This window comes from Arachis stenosperma, chromosome 8 (genome assembly GCF_014773155.1).
Source record: "Arachis stenosperma cultivar V10309 chromosome 8, arast.V10309.gnm1.PFL2, whole genome shotgun sequence".
NCBI classification, from domain to species: domain Eukaryota; kingdom Viridiplantae; phylum Streptophyta; class Magnoliopsida; order Fabales; family Fabaceae; genus Arachis; species Arachis stenosperma.
The window spans coordinates 38,620,507-38,637,778 of record NC_080384.1 but is presented as its reverse complement, the minus strand read 5'-3'; the positions used below and the strand labels follow the sequence as shown (position 1 = coordinate 38,637,778).

The window sequence follows — 17,272 nt, the reverse complement described above, 5'->3', positions numbered from 1 at the left end:
AATGTTATCCTAAAGAAGCATAAATAATAGAATTAATAATATAAAATGAGGTAAATTATTATTTTAGTTTTTAATATTTATGTTAAATTTTAATTTAGTCTATAATATTTTAAATATTTTATTTTTATTTTAAAAAATTTTAAATAAATTTAATATTATCTTACTATTAAATTTGATATAAATAGTTAATGCAATGAATAATGTGTATATTAAGTTATTAATAAGTTGCTGGTAACTCATATCTTTTTTTATATGTTAAAAAAATAAATTAAAATTTTTTTAAATATTTTTTCTTTTCAATTTTCTTGTAAATAAATTTCAAATGCTATCAGTGAATCATCAATCCTTTAGAATTAAATGAAAAACTTTTACATTAATTATTGTTGATGAATTAATTTTACTTATATATTAAAATTAAATCTTATTGATTTTTTATTATGCTAATTATTTGTATCAAATTTAATAATGAAACAACACTAAATTTGTTTAAAATTTTGTATGATTAAAATATGATATTTAAAATTTTTTTAGACTAAAATACGATAATTAAAATATTAAAAATTAAATTAAAATTCAATTAAAATATTAGACATCAAAATAATATTTTACCGTATAAAATATGTGATGATAAATTAGTGTAAACTACTAGTTGTGGACTTGTGATTATTTGTTGATGAGTTGACTGACTTCGTCTCTAGTATTGACTTCCAAGACGTATTTCTTAAGTTTGAAAACAAATTACGTGTGACGTTGTATTGTTTAGGTATCGCTGTGATGGAATTTGTCTTGAGATGGATAACATGAAGAAAGAAAAGTGAAAATTTAATTACTCTTCAAGACAATAAAGTCAATATGTAATAAAATTACGAATTTAACAATAATCTTTTTTTAATATCTAATACCATCTTTTATCAATTCAATAGTTAACATTTACTTCATCCCTTTGATAATAATAATCGTTTTATTTTTAATTTTTTAAGGCTTTAAAAATATTTACTATATTTATACTATTTAGATCGTATTAATTTTCTTTTCATTTATACACTCAATAATGATATGATTTTAAGAACTAGAATAAATATAACACTAATTGAAATAATTAAATTTTTTACGAATGTAATTTTTCTTTGTCACAATTTTTAATATTTTCAATATTTTTCTTTTTTTTTTCCCTTAGTTAGTCTGTATCTTTTAGGTTCAAGACAATAATAATCGTTATGAAATTTTTATGTTAACAAATTTTCTTGTTCAGACACGGGGTCTTAATTAAGTAACTGCTTTCCAAATAGTAAAAAATTCCGGCAGCCTTGGTCTTATTTCGCATAATAATCACCTAATTGTAGTAAAAATAAACAAATAAATAAAAGTCGATTAATAATAATAATAATGTTAGATTTTCTGTTGCAAACCCCGGAGCACGTACCATCTTTTCCTATATTTCATCATCTTCTTGTCTTTTTTACTTTTGGCTTATTAAGCCATTGCCTCATAAGTCATGATTGCTTTTTGAATTTCTGGAGCATTATCTCACAAAATGCCCCCTATTTTACGTTTTATTCTTTCGTTTTCAAATTATTATTATTATTATTATTATTATTATTATTATTATTATTATTATTATTATTATTATTATTTAGTTGATACCAAAATGTATATTATTCTTTTATTTATTTTGTACAACATCTAAAAAGATTGTAGAAGAAGGAAAGCTCTTTACCGTTCTATAGGCTAAGATGCTAAAGAGTTTTAATGGGATTGATTTGTTTTATAATAATATTTTAAAGATTAAATATTTATAATAACATTTATTAAAAATTAAAGGATATTTATAAATTTGATTAGTTAATATTATTAATATTATTGATATTATTACTAATATTATTATTAATATTAATAAACGGTTATTAACTGTTTAGTATTATTTAGCTAAAAAGACACAATTTTTTAAGAATTGTGTATGTTTAAAACATTATATTTATTGGGTAAAGCGACACAAATCTTTAAGAATTGGTAATAGAAAATACAAAATCATTTGTGTATGTAACAAATTATAATTGTTACATACAATATGTATAAATAAGTTTTTGTCCCTATTTCAAACACGCAAATACTAAGAGTACATTTTACTTAACTATTTAAGAGATTTTCTTTATTCAAGGGAGTTGAGAATTTCTTATATTGCTAATTAAGAAATTCTTAGGTTTCATTGTATCCCGGGAGAGTATTATCATCAACCCTATAGCAACTAAGTGTCGAAACAAATCTCTCCCTAAAGAAAGCGATCTAATCGTGCCTTGAAACCATCTTCATATACCTAACCATTTTAGAGAGATATTTCTTGAAGATGGCACAAAATCAAAACACCACGTTTAAGGTAATGAATCAAGAGTTTGTCAAGTTGGATCGCTTTCACGGAACAAATTTCAACCGTTGGAAGGACAAGATGACGTTTCTTCTTTCGGTTCTCAATCTTGCATATGTAATTGACCTAAAGACTACACCAATTGTCAATGCCGCTGAAGATTCTACACCAGAAGAGAAAAAAAGATTGTTCAATTAAAGAAGAAACGTGATGAAGATACATTTGCATGTCGATGTTATATTCTCAATACTTTATCTGACCGAATCTATGATCTCTACATGTCAATTCAGTAACCATTTGAGATTTGGAAATCTTTGAAAGAAAAGTACAATACTGAAAGACAAGGAACAGATAAGTTTATTATGATGAAATATTTTGAATTTATTATGAATGATACTATACCTGTTATTGATCAAATTCATGAGTTACAAATCCTTGTATATAGACTTCGTGATCTACAAGTAGTGATCTCTAAATCATTACAAGTTGGAGTAATTATTTTAAAATTACCTTCATCTTGGAATAATTATAAGAAGAAACTTTTACATTTTGGTGAGGACTTTACAATTGAGAAATTATTAAGGCATATACGTATAGTAGAGGAAGAAACTCGAAAATGTAATGCTGTGTATCTTTCTCAAAATATTAAAATAAATCATATTGGTGAAGACAACACCAATAACAAGAAAAGAAAGTTCTCAAAAGATTAAAAGTAAGACAAAAAAAAGACAAAGAGAGTGTTATCATTGTTAGAAAAAAGGACATTACATCAAAGAATATAGATTTTTGAAAAAGAAAGCACCAAAGACTAACCTAGTGGAAGAGAAGGATCTAATTTCTATGATCGCAAAAAAAAGTACAAAATATGCATATTGGAATGGTTACAGAACTCAACATGGCAACACAAGAAAAATCACTTGAGTGGTGGTTAGATTATGGGCTTATTGTTCACGTTTGCAATGATTGTAACCAATTCAAAACATAAGAAGAAGTGAATAATAGAGAAGTCTTGATGGGTAATGACAACTCAACCAAAGTTTGTGGTCAAGGAACTGTGAAATTAAATTTTACATCTGGTAAGAAATGAAGTTTAATGTATGCAATGCATTGTACCAGACCTGATATAGCATTTGTTGTGTGCGAATTATCACGATTTACAGGAAAACCTAGCAATCAACATTGGAAAGCTATAACAAGAGTTTTTGGTTATCTCAAGAAAATCATAAACTTGAGATTACATTATAGTGATTATCCCGCAGTTTTAGAAGGTTATTTTGACACAAGTTAGATTACAAATCTTAGTAATAACAAATCCACTTCATGATGGATTTTCACCTTAAGTAGTGGAGCAATAAGTTGGGCCTCAACAAAACAAACATGTATTACTGAAGGTTGTAGAAGGCTTAGAGAAGGGGGGTTGAATCTATAGCCTTCTTTTACTTTAATGAAATAACCCTTTTAATTTCAAACTTTACATTTGAATCTATTTGAACTCAACAGTGGAACATTTATGAGACAATTTGGTTTTGTCTCATGAATTTTGGAAAACGGAACAGAGAAGGAAAGAGAGAAACTAACACCATCATGTATTCTGGTTCAAGGCAATGCAACCTACATCCAGTCTCCATCACAACAGTGGTGGAATTTCCACTATAGTTAAAGTATTACATACACCAATTCCAAAGGATTCACACAATCCTTTCCCTCTTACGTTCTAACCTAACTTGACTTAGTTAAGCTAATACCTAACTCTTCACTCTTAGTGCTAACTCAACTAAGAAAGGGGTACTTCACAGGTACTGGATACAAGACAATAGAAATAACCTAAAAAAATCTGAAATCACTCTAGGCTTTTCTCTCAAGTTTATCACTCAGCCTTTTATCACTCTTTGACTTTTTCTTGATTCCTCTCTTTCAGCATTTTTCCACTCAAGAAATTACAGAAAGATATATATTGAAAATAAAATTACAATATGTAAAATATGAAGGATATTAATGCTTCAACAGCCTCTGTTGTTATAGGTTGAACCGGATTCACTTGACTCTGATTTCATTCCTCATTCTGGAGGCATGCTTCTTTTAACTAGAAAGCACTGTCCAAGTTGATGAACTCTACTCAGAGAAAACTTCTCCGAACAAAAACTTCAAACCCTGGTCCTTTCTCCTTGGTCTTTCAAAAATTAAAGTTTTTTCTTTTTGTACCTCTTCCTAAGTTGCTGTGTTGGATCTTTCCTTAGTCAACTCCTTGAGCTGTGTGCTTCCAAAAGTTGTCATTTTGCTTTCTTCAATTAACCCCCAAAATTAGGGATTTCATTTCTGATTTTCTTACTTGACCGAGGTCAACTGAGCAGCATGGTTTGTTGTTCACTGATAAGCCTTAAATCCATACCATTAGGAATGTGCTTTTGCTCCAAGCAACTTTGTGAACCATTGATTTACAGCAGCATAGATCAGAAATATCTTTTTTTATTTATCCCAAAATGGTGTCGCAGAGAGTTGTAGATGAAGTGAAGAAAATAAATTGCATGCAAATGGAAATGAATCACCTTTATCTTCTGACTTAGCTTAACGCGGTTTGATTTTGGCAATTAGACATTTGTTTTTTACTTAGCCCTTTCTCTTTCTTTATTCTTTGATGAAATGAGCAGGAAGAAGCTCTCTCTCTCTCTCTTTGGTTCTAACCGAAGCAAACTTGTGATGAGCTTTGGAAGGCTTCAACTTGAAAGAGTCTTCTTGGTCTTGGGTTGGAGTTGTTTCATTTAGCTCATCTGAATTCTTTGCTTTATTTTCTTTTGCGCTTGGTTGGTTTGAAAGACCCACCAACAATGAGTCAATGATTTTGATTTCTTGTATTTGGGCTGCTGTTTCTTTTAATTTTGGCCTGCATCACTTTATCAAACATGATTAAAAACTAATTGGATGATTAACCCAATAAAATAATGTTTGTCATCATCAATTGAAATTAGTTAACTTCTTAACTCAACAATCTCCTCCTTGATGACAAACATAATTATAACATTGATCAAATGGAATTGAATTTGGATAAAGTTAGGAAACTTCCCTTTGAGTGATGTCACTTGCTTTTGTGTTGCTCCCCTTTTCCTTTTAAGAGTTTCCCCTAGATTTGTGCTCTTCTCTTCTTTCCTGTTTGCATATTCTCATAGGAAACACAATAGTGGACTATCTATAATATGTTATCCATAGATGAAGCAATCAACAAGGTTTTTCAAACAGTTTATCATCTTATGAAGCTGAATCAAGGGAGTGTGCAAACACTCAACTGTGCATTCCAAAACTGAACAAACCATATAAGCAATAATAAAGAATATTCAGTTCAAAACCATTCAACCTTAAACAAACAGAGCATCAAGACTAACAAAGGCAAAACATCAATAGATCATGTAAAGCAAATTCAAATTCACATGCCAAAAATCACAGCAGCAGCAAAAATTCAAAAATTCAAAATTCAACTCCATATGCTACTACTCCCCATTTTGTCATCAAGGGTGGAACAAAAATTGAATTAAAACCTGCAACAAAATGTTAGTTCAAAGTCCAAAACAGGGAGTTAACTGAAATTAAGTACAACAGTTGTTAAAAGTATTACAATCATCCGAAAAAGACATAGAGTAGTTCAAAAGTAAACAACAGTTTTTATGAGACAAAAGTGAACAAAAGGCTCCAACAATATAAGACAATTTCAGACATCCGAACCATCCTCTTCAGAATTAGCATATTCTTCAGAATCAGTGGCAGCATTGTCATCCTCTTGGAGATTGTCAATGAATTTCATGAAAACGGTCACTCTATCTCTTGATATTCTAAGAAAGTTCTCATGTTTCATAGTAAGTCTCCTCTTTTCTTTGCTCATTGCAATAAGATGGTTGGATTGAGAAACAAGTTCCTGCACCACATCCTTAACAACTTCATAGAGAACAGTTTTGTGTCCAGTGGAGGCCGAAGTTCTCGTGGTGGATGGAGGAGGATATTCCTCAGGAATGAAATCATCATCATCATCATCATCAAGAACCACCCTTTCAAAACGAGTGGGTTCCCTTTTTTTGCTATTTCGCTAAACCACCTTCTTTTAGGTAAGAGTGTCTATTTTTATATGACCCATTTGACAAGTCAACACCAAAATGTTCAAAAATACAGGTTAAGAACATGCCATAAAGAAGAGCTTTGTCCTTCTTCTCACTTCTAACACAATCAAACATATATCTTACCATTAAATATGCAAAAGAGATTTCAGATTTTGTGAGAATAGCATACAAAACTAGAGTATCAGTGTAAGACACCCTTTGATATGAGCCACTCTGAGGAAGGATGATATGGTTCACTATGCGGTGCAACTGAGCACGAGTGTAACCCAGGACTTTGTGAGTTGGAGTGATGTCATCAATCAAAAAAATATGTTCACATACATAGGTCAAAGTATCACTGAAAGAAAGACCTACCCCTTCATCCCACTTACCAGATGTATAGGCACATGCACCAATATTAGTGTATTTTAGAGAATCACTGATGGTCTCATTATTTAGAATTATGTCACGGCCTTTTACATAGGAATGGACAGTCCCCTCATAGTAAGTCATGTTTGCATAAAATTCCTTGACTAATATTGGGTAAACAGGTTTTTTTATTTTAAAAATGTGGTTCCAGTCCAGAAAAATAAGATTATTAACAAACTCAAAATCTTTCTTTTTCAAATTTGGTAAATCAACAAGAAACGTGGGACACAAGGAGCGATGAGTACTAACCCCTTCATAGAAATCATTATTCATGGCAGATCTAAAACGATGAGGGTTGTAGTTTGAATGGGACGTCATGAAGTGTGATTTGTGTGCAAAGGGATCAATATCAGGTTCCCTAACAGGTTTAAGAGGAATATGAGGTTTACCTCTCTGAGGCTCGTATTAGAAAACCGTAGTTAACGGCGGTTATGACGTTAAATTAGATTCATCTAACTCAAACTCCAGCTAGCAGGGGTGTTGCTAGCCTAACATGTAGGCCACACGTTAGATCTGTTATTCTGTTAGGACACACAAGAGGAAAGGGCTACCCATAGAGGTGGAGCCACTCTAGTGTGGATTTTTTTTATTAGATTTCTGTATGAGAACTCCCTTGTTGATTCACTTATTATGATTAATCACTATTTTCTAATTAAATATTACTTTAATAATAATATTTATATGGTCTTATGTGGATTATAAATGTATTGTCTAGTCATTGAGTTGCAAAACTCATTCCATTTTTCTAAAAATATTTTTCAGGAATAAATACTTGAATATGTGAGCTCTTCTATTCAAGAATTATGATCTGTAATGGGTATCTGTTCCTTGTTGAGTTCCTAGACGTTGTATGCTCCATATGTCACAGGTAGGATTCAACCATTCTTAATTATTTTAATTTTTGTTAAAGATGTATAACTATTTATTTTAGAACTTGTAAATTATTCAAAATCTTTGAAACTTTCTTATTTAATTTATATTTGAGTCTGATAGCCTTGCTAGGGAACTGTTTCCCTGAGCGCCGGTCATGGTTCATTTTGGGCCGTGATACAAGGGCACTTGTAAGGTCATCAGCCTTCTTGTGAGTGCAACTCCTCTTTGTATGCCCTCTCGTACCACAGTAAGTACACGTGAATTCCTTGTATTGCCTCTTCAACTTGGTTGAAGTTTTTGACTTCTTAACACCAAAGGGCTCTTCATCAGCATCCTTCCTTCTTTTTTTGGTTATTAACCCTAGCTTTCTCTTCATATTGGGTGCATGAGGTCTATTGTGTTGACTTCTCTCCCAAAGATCCTGTCCTAGTATTTGATTGAGAAAGTGCTTGTAAGTATCTCTATAGGTTTGCATGGTGAGCCAATAATGACAAAAATCCTCAAGATTTTGATTTATATTGGAGATGGCTGCACATGCATTGACACATGGCATGCCTATAAAGACAAATATTATGAAACATTACTAAAATTTCTATTTAATGAAATGGTATAAATATATAGAGGCCAATATCACTAGTTAAACAAATAACAACACTTAAATATAGGTTAAATTACACAGTTGGTCCTTACACTTTCAGTGAAATTATAAATTGGTCTCTACATTTTAAAAGTTTGTAATTAGGTTCCTAAAGAGAATTAAAATTTGCAATTTAGTCCCTGCCATTCGAAAAGTGTTGATTTAACAGAAAATAGAGAATATGCTTAGAATATTCTGTTAAATCAAACACTTTTTGAACGGTGGGACTAAATTACAAATTTTAATTCTCTTTAGGGACCCAATTACAAACTTTTAAAGTGTAGGGAACAATTTGCAATTTCACTAAAAGTATAGGGACCAACCGTGTAATTTAACCCTTTAATATATAAACCAGTTACTATCTATTCCAAAATCTATTTAATCAAATGGCATAAATAAATAGCGACCAATCACAAGAGACCAATCACTAGTTAAACAATGAACAACACTTTTAAATACAAACCAGTCACTATCTATTCTAAAATCTGTTTAATCAAATGATATAAGCAAATAGAAATCAATAGTTAATAATAACTTTATTACCTATTATTTGCCAAAATCTATAAGTGCAGATGCTCTTTCGTAAGTCAACAGCCATGTTGGTAGGCCAATCGTAGATCTCAAATCTTTGATACTCTTCATCTCCACTCCAAATCGGTGTCCATTTTTTAGATTCTTTTCGAATTTTTTGCAATCTACTATGTTGTATTGGTGGGAGCTTACCAACATGGTGGGTTAACTTGACCTTGTTTTTTGCAATCAACTGCATTGCAAACATCCGAACTTCCTCTAACAGGGTGATTATTGGCTTAGCTCTATATTCCTTGATTCTCGAGTTAAAAATCTCGCAAGCATTGTTACAAATGTTGTCAATTTTTCTATCGTGTCAGAAATATGCCCTTGCCCATGCTTCTCTATGCCCAAGCTCCGTCGTTAAGTCTCTTTAACCTATCCATCTTCTGATCAAAACCATGGCGAGTTATTTTTCTAGCACACTCCCATAATAGTCATCTATACTCCTGCTCTTTCCATTGTTTGTTAAAATTCTTGCATAGATGCCAGATGCAGAATCTATGGTGTACATTGGGCATGAGCTCCTTTACTGCTGCAGCCAAATCCTAAACCAGTAACACATGCAAATTCAGTCATGCCTTAAAGAGACCCCCCCAAATATATTAGATGACCTCAATCAGACGCCACAATTAACTTAAATGAACTCAAATCAACCACCGAAATATTTTAACTGTACTACTAATAGTCCTCGCAACAAACATCAATAAAACATATAAATTCATTTATTAATTTACCTTTTGCATGTCTGACATAAAAGTCTATTTGTTAGCCATGTAGTCACCCAAGTCATCAAGCAGCAGGTCCAAAAACCACCTCTAATTCTCTTTATTCTCGAAATCAACAATTGTCCACGCAATTGGATATATATGGTTGTTGGCATCTTGAGCCACTACTGAGAGTATTTGTCCCCCAAATCAAATCTTTAAGAAGGCTCCGTCGAGTCCGATCAGTGGGCGGTAGCCAGCCTTGAAACCCCTCTTACATCCATCCAGGCACACATACATTTTTTCAAAGATAGGATCCTCTTCTTGAAGATATGTACCAATCTTTACTATTGAACCAGGATTACTCTTAAGTAGAGTCTCTGCATACTCTCTAACTAAACCATACTGAGAAGCTGCATTATCATAAACAACGTTTCTTATGTCTGTTAAAGCTCTGGTGAGTGATGATTTGTTTAGGTCCAGGTCACACCTTCTCCTGAAATATGCTTTAGTCTCACTGTGTTTTAAGCTCGGATACCTCCTCAATTTCTTAACCAACTTGCCAGCAAGTCATCTCCTGTTGGCAACCCTATTTTTTCTCATCCTTGGACATATGTGTTCATTATTAAAGGTTTTCAATTGCCAGCATGTCTCCTCAGAATCTCTGGATGCATAAGCAACCATGGACATCTAACCATATCCTCATCTTTTTCGGTTATCCGCTTGCATATAACTCTGACTTTGTAGCTTTCATTCCTTCTAAATTTAATCTCTCTATCCTCCTGAATGATGAATTCCCTCACAGCATCCATAAATTCATTCTTGTTATTGAACTTCATTCCAACTTGAAGCTTTAGTTGACCAAATCAGCCACCCTCAGAGAAGATTGGAAACACGTCATCAACATCAGCATCATCATCACTCCATTCCTCATTTGAGTTTGGGGGATTTTCAATTCTTCAAACTTCCAACGGTCAGTTTCATCAGAATCATTGTGAATTAGATCATATGCATCATAAGATTCTTAGTTGTTTCCTCTGTTACCCAACACTTGCAACCAATTTACTTCTTCATCTGAATTCTCCACAACAAGACCGTTATCTTCCTTCGTTATTTTCTCATTGCCCTTCTTCCAGGAAGCACCTGGAACATACTTCAACTTAAATTCTCTCAACCTTGCTCTAGATAGGACACCTTCAATATCTGATTCAGTAGAATTGTCTTATAGTTCAAGCTTATATAGGCTATCTTCTACTGATTCGTAGGAGTCATGTGTGTCAATGTCATTGCCATAACTGTCATCGAGGCTTATATAGGCTATCTTGCTGCCAGTATTCTATGTTTGTCCCACCACTTTTTTTAGTCTAGCAGAAGACCTGGTTGCAATAGGAGTTTATTTGGATGAAGTGACTTTAGATTTGGGTGCTGAGTTGGGTATTGGATTGGGCTTGGATGCTGATTTGGGTTTTGGATTGGGTTTGGGTCCGAACTTGGGTGTGGACTTAGTTGTATTTGATATGGACTTGGGCTTAGGTGTTGGTTTGGATATGGACTTGGGCTTAGGTGCTAGTTTGGGTGTGGGCTTAGGTGTCTCTCTAGGTGCTAGTTTGGACTTAGGTGTGGGCGTAGGTGTCTCCTTAGATATAGGCTTAGGTGTTGGTTTCGGTTGGAGTGTCTCCTTTAATGGGGGGTTGGAAGTAGATTGAGGTGGGGAATTGGGTGCTGCATTGGAAGGGGCTTCAGTTGTGGAGTCAATGGATGATTTGCTATGGATTGTAATAAATTCAGGTGGTTTAGGGTTGGTTTCTTCAAAAGGAATGGTTGGTGTATCATTTTTGAGGTAGGTGTGATCTCTTTGACATCCTTGTCTACACCAGTAACATTGGGTGTTAACTCTATCAATTCAGGTACTTTATCTACCATGGGTTAAAAAACTCCATGCTCATAGTATATGTGCACTCTTTCTTCATTATTCTTTGTTTAGAAGCACATCTCTACTAGCTCCTTGTCATGACTTAATGCTCGCAATCCACTCTTCATAGGTCACCAAGAACAAGCCACCAACACTCAACCATGTTATCATAACCTAGGATGTTGTAGTAATCTCTCAGGAAAAATACATCTAGTAAATCCCCATCCAGCCCATTCAACTCATCAGTGTGATAATTATCATAAACTAAACTGCCATTTGGTTTGGTGACAATACTATCTCCATGATGATACACAATCGTGTTATCATAAAGGATGTTGTAGTAATCTCTCAGGAAAAATACATCTAGTAAATCCCCATCCAGCCCATTCAACTCATCAGTGTGATAATTATCATAAACTAAACTGCCATTTGGTTTGGTGACAATACTATCTCCATGATGATACACAATCGTTATACTTTCATCCATCTACAAATAAAATTCAAAAAGACACAATGATTAGAAACAACACTAATTTCAATATATTAAAAATAATAATTCAGATTATAAACAATTCAATTAGGGTCTAATTCTAATATATTGAATAAGTTAATCAATCAAAAGTGTTCTGGCAACCATTAAAAAAAAGAGATGTTAAAACTTGAATTTTAGAATAGAGTATTTTGTTAAAGGTGTCTAGTTTAAATCCAATCTGTCTCATGCAATCCTTTCTTATTTCACTACAAATAAATTCTACCAAGACTAATTTTCTATCAATAATAAGAACTCTCACTACTGATTTTATCAGGTTTCTATCAGGTACAGTAATTATATTCCTTCTACATTGCTCTAATAATTTAAAATGATAAACTTATACGAGAATCATAGTTGTTACAGTAATATAATTGTCTAAATATATGTAATTTATGTAATTGTACTCCTTCTGTGAAGTACAGTAATACTATTAGAGAAACATGAAAGAATAAGATTGCCATTTTAAATTGATCAAGGAGTAATACAATTATTCTAACAATGGTTGCTTCGGTAAATAAATATATGTAATTTCAACCAAAAAATATTGGACAAAAAATTAAAATGAGATATGAAGGAGTAAGATTGTCATTTTAAAATGGAATATGAAGAATCAATAACTATTTAAATAGACAAAGAATTGAAAGATTCAGTTGATATACATACAAAAAAAATAAACCCTAGCATGCGAGAATTCTACCATCACCAATGACTATAATCAACCAAAGTCCCCCAAAATTTCACTGATGAAGTAGCGCGAAAAAAACAAAAAACAAACTTCAACCAACATTTTACAAAAAATAGAGCATGGTATATTGAGAGCAACGATTTAGTTACTAACCTGTTTTTGAAGAAATGGTGATTTCCAAGTACTTTGTCTTATTCACAATGGGAGGGGGGAGGGGGGAGGGCGAGAAACAAGTAAAAAAAGTTTCAAACTTCAGTTACAGCGACAACTATGATTCTTCTCTGAGGGTACGTATACGAGGGAAGGAGGAGGAAGAAGAAGGATCAATTGGGGTTTTACTTTTGAAGTAATTAATGTTTGGGTTTTTGTTTAAACCCCTTCTCATGTCACACAAAGACATTTCTAAATATTTTCGGCGCCAAGAGTTAAACGACGTCGTTTTGACAATGCCAAGTGTTAACTAAAATTATCAGGTCAACTTTTCGGTGACAGAAAACGATGAAAGAGCCAAATTAAGACATAAGTCAGTATTTTATAATACAATTAGAATCAATTAAAAGTTTAATAACTAAATTACGTCAAAAGTCAAATTTTAGGAGACATTTTAAATATTAACTCTTTCTTGATGCTTTATTATTTTGTACAAAAGTTAATACACAAAAAATAAATGGTTAAAAAAAAGTAACATAGATCCAACGATTTTTATTTTATTATATTTATTTTTTAAAATTTTTACATAATTTTATTTATTATTTATTTTTTACTAGCACATTGACTCAAATAATTATTTAAAATTTTTTTCTATAATTTTTCATTATTTAGTTAATTAAAATCTATTCCTCAAATGTAAAAAATTAATAATAATTAATACCTTATAGTACTGGGTGGATCCAAAATTGAATACCTCCTAGATTCCTACTAATGTGTGGATTCGCAACAACTCGATACCACTTACCACAGTTGACAAGCTTGGTCGTCTATCATCTGAACTTCTTTGTAGCTACCCGTTCGTACATAATTAATTTTATACCAGTATTTTTACTCCATCATAATAATATTACAGAAATATAAATTTTTTAAAATTATGGTCTATTTTATTTTAATAATATATATGATGACCTTTAATTTTAAAAATATAAATATAAATAAGTTATAATTTATTTTATAAATTGAAGATTTTTACCTTTAAAAATTATTTTATTATCAGTAATTGAACTAATTTTATAACTATTTGAATTCAATCAAATTCATATTATTATTATTATTATTATTATTATTATTGCCGTAAGCATTAAATTGTAGTATAGGTTTATATATATATCATTTATTGTTGTAATATAAGAAATATAGTTGGAGAATATTAAGCACAGTAAAAATCAAAATAGAGAAAACGAGATTCTAGGATTCTAGGAGAGATATTCATTGCATTATTATTATTATTATTATTATTATTATTATTATTATTATTATTATTATTATTATTATTATTACTAGCGTTATTCATTGCTAGTTCTACTAAGGAAACCAGAAAGAGTATTCGGTCACTTTCATATATATATATATATAATATTATGTTCTTTCTTCTAGCATAAGTCTTGTTTATATATACATATATAACTTACGAAGAAATAAGGCGGTGAAGAGGTGAAGAAAGACGTGCGTAGCTGAGAGCGAGAAGCGTGAAAACGTAATTCCTTTGGATTTTCGGCTTCGATTTTTTGCAATCCGTAACTCCAATAAAAAATCTAATTCGGTAAAAGTATTCGTATCCTCTTCTTCTACACGTTGGTACCATTTTTGATCGGTGGAAGTTAACGGTGACGTAACTCCTCTACTCTTTGAGTTTGGCCAACGAAAGATTTAGGAGGCACAGACGATTCTGGACATTTTCTTCTTCGATAGCTCATTCAAAAAGCTTCTCCTAAGTTTTGAATATTTTGATTCCACACGAAGGTATGGTTTTGGTTTCTCGTAGTTAACATTTAATGTCACGTGAAAATTCAGGCTAGAAGACCTTAAGATAGGAATGGACTGAATGTATAATTGATGGATTGTGTATATGGAATAGAATGTGTGGTTCAGCTGTTGTTAATAATTTGCTGTTGAAGTTGGTTGATTTTGGAAAAAGATTTAATATTAGTATTTGTTTAATTTTGAAATAATTTAAAGGATTGAGATGTGTTTGGTTTGATAGTTGGGACCCTTGAAGGGTGGCAGAAATTTGAGTCTTAGAGGAGATATTGACAAAATTTCTTTAAGAATTGGAGTTTTGATTTGAGGTAATATTTTAAAAGGGAAAGAGATTATGATGTGGCTTGTGTATTTGAGACTATTTGTTGACCCTCTGTCGCAAGATGTGACCGGGCACTTTAACTCCCCGGATTCCCCCATGGGCATGCATATATATATATATAAATATTGAATATTATATTTGAGCTTGGAGTTTAACTCCATGAAATACTATACTATTGAGCTTGGAGTGTGACTCCATGGAATATTATATTTGAGATTGGAGTTTGACTCCATGGAATATTATTGAGCTTGGGGATGCGCGCACAGAGGGACTGTCCAATGGTTAACTACCAGGACTTATCGGGTTGGCTGTATAACCGACAGATGAGACTCATCAGTCATAGGACAGGCATACATCATATGCATTTGTTTGTTTGCTTGAGTGTGCATTGTTTTGGTTTACTTAACTGTTAATTCTGCTTATCCGCTACTTGTTCTACTTGCTGTAAATGCTTCTCTACCTGTGCTTTTCTTGCTTGAACTATATGTGTATGTTTTCTGAGAAATCCTTCTTGGTGAAGGTGTGAGGAGAGAGAATTGTTCCGCCAATGATTTGGAGGATTAGAGGAGACAGAATGTGAATTATTAGGTTAAATTTAGATTCAGAATTAGAATACCTTAGACAACTTACCTAATTTCTGGTTTAGTTGAATTCTTAAGTTGAAACCTGAGTGTCGAAGTTCTAGGAATGCCTATGGCTCTCCGGGACCTTTTATATTAACTATGCGGGCACCTTTACCATACTGAGAACCTCCGGTTCTTATTCCATACTATATTGTTGTTTTTCAGATGCAGGTCGAAAGGTATCTCATTAGGCGTCTGGACACCTGAAGCGAAGTGGTTACTGGGTTATTTTGGTGTGTAGTGATGTATATACACGTACTTAACTTTCTCTCTGCATAACTTATTCTTTTTTATCCTCCTAGAGGTTTATGGAGAGGCAGGGTTTTGTTTATGTACATTTTGGGTTTTGGATAAGTATATATATATGTAAATATTCTCCGGCCAGTCTTGACTTCGCGGACTGAGTGAGGAGCCTGTTATTTTGTACCTTTGGTTTTCTATTCATACTTTTATTATCTTACGTTTGATAGTTATAGTTTGACTCACACGCAAGTTGTTCCGTTTCCGGAGCGTGGCGCTTTTCATTTTGCGATTTTGTTTTACCCATTTTTCAAGGCTCCTAGTCTATTATCTTCTTTCTACTACTATAAGTATGTATTTTATTTTTTATTTTTTTTAGAAGTCGTAATACCTCGCCACCTCTACTTTACGACTTAAGCGTAAGGCTCTGTGTGGTAGGGTGTTACAGTATAAATTATACATATCACAAAAAATTTATAAAATCAAACTATTTTTACAAAAAAATGTCGTAGATTACAAAAGTCTCTGACTAAAAAAATTAAGATATCTGTAGATAAAAAATCAATTAATAAATTTTTTAGTTATTATTTTATATAAAAAATTTAATTTTTTATTAATAATTAATTTTAATATTTATTATCAAAAATTTAAAATAATTTAACGTGTATATAAGTATATTTTTATATTTAATTAGGTGTTAAGTCTGTTGCATAAATAGAAATAATTAATTTTTATACTTGTTATTTAAAAATAATATTTTTTCTCTCTTTGTATATAAAAATATAATTAGATATTAGTATAAAAAAATTATACTGATAGTTATAAAATTAATATTTTTTTCTCTATTTATATAAAAATATAATTAGATATTAGCATAAAAAAATTATACTAATGATAGTTACAAAATTAACTCAAAATTTATTTTTTAAAAAAAATTGAATCTTGATTCTAACTTTTAATTATAACATTAGTATTCTCTCTAAATTATATATAATAAATATTTGAAAGAAGAGAAATAAAAATATAGATTAAAAAGATAAGTGGTGAAAATTTAAAACTAAAAAAAATATGTATATAATAATCATAAAATTTTTTATTTGAATTATATTATTTTGTTAATTTTGTTTTCTATAGAATAGAAAGGTAGAAAAAATAGAAAAGAAGAGAAAAGAGAGAAAGATAAAGATGAAGAATGAGAGTAAGAGTGAGAGTTTGTTAATTTTGAAAGAAAAAAATTTATTTTAATTATAATAAAAGAATATCGAATGACATATTTTGATTTGTCAAATTACTAATATAAACTATAAATTATATATAGAGTGAAAAT

The 17,272-nt window shown here is 31.4% G+C and overlaps 1 protein-coding gene across 1 annotated transcript in view; it reads right to left on the bottom strand.

The window, feature by feature from the left end:
* Window positions 1–9,870: 9,870 nt before the first annotated feature.
* LOC130945955 (G-type lectin S-receptor-like serine/threonine-protein kinase At4g27290) overlaps window positions 9,871–17,272 on the bottom strand; it is a 32,073-nt gene continuing 24,671 nt past the window's right edge. Inside the window, exons 13-15 of the mRNA XM_057874642.1 lie at window positions 11,726–12,059; window positions 10,705–10,863; window positions 9,871–10,073 (exon numbers count right to left, since the gene is read on the bottom strand). Of these exons, the coding sequence (XP_057730625.1) occupies window positions 9,871–10,073; window positions 10,705–10,863; window positions 11,726–12,059 (696 nt within the window). The remainder of the gene's footprint in view (window positions 10,074–10,704; window positions 10,864–11,725; window positions 12,060–17,272) is intronic.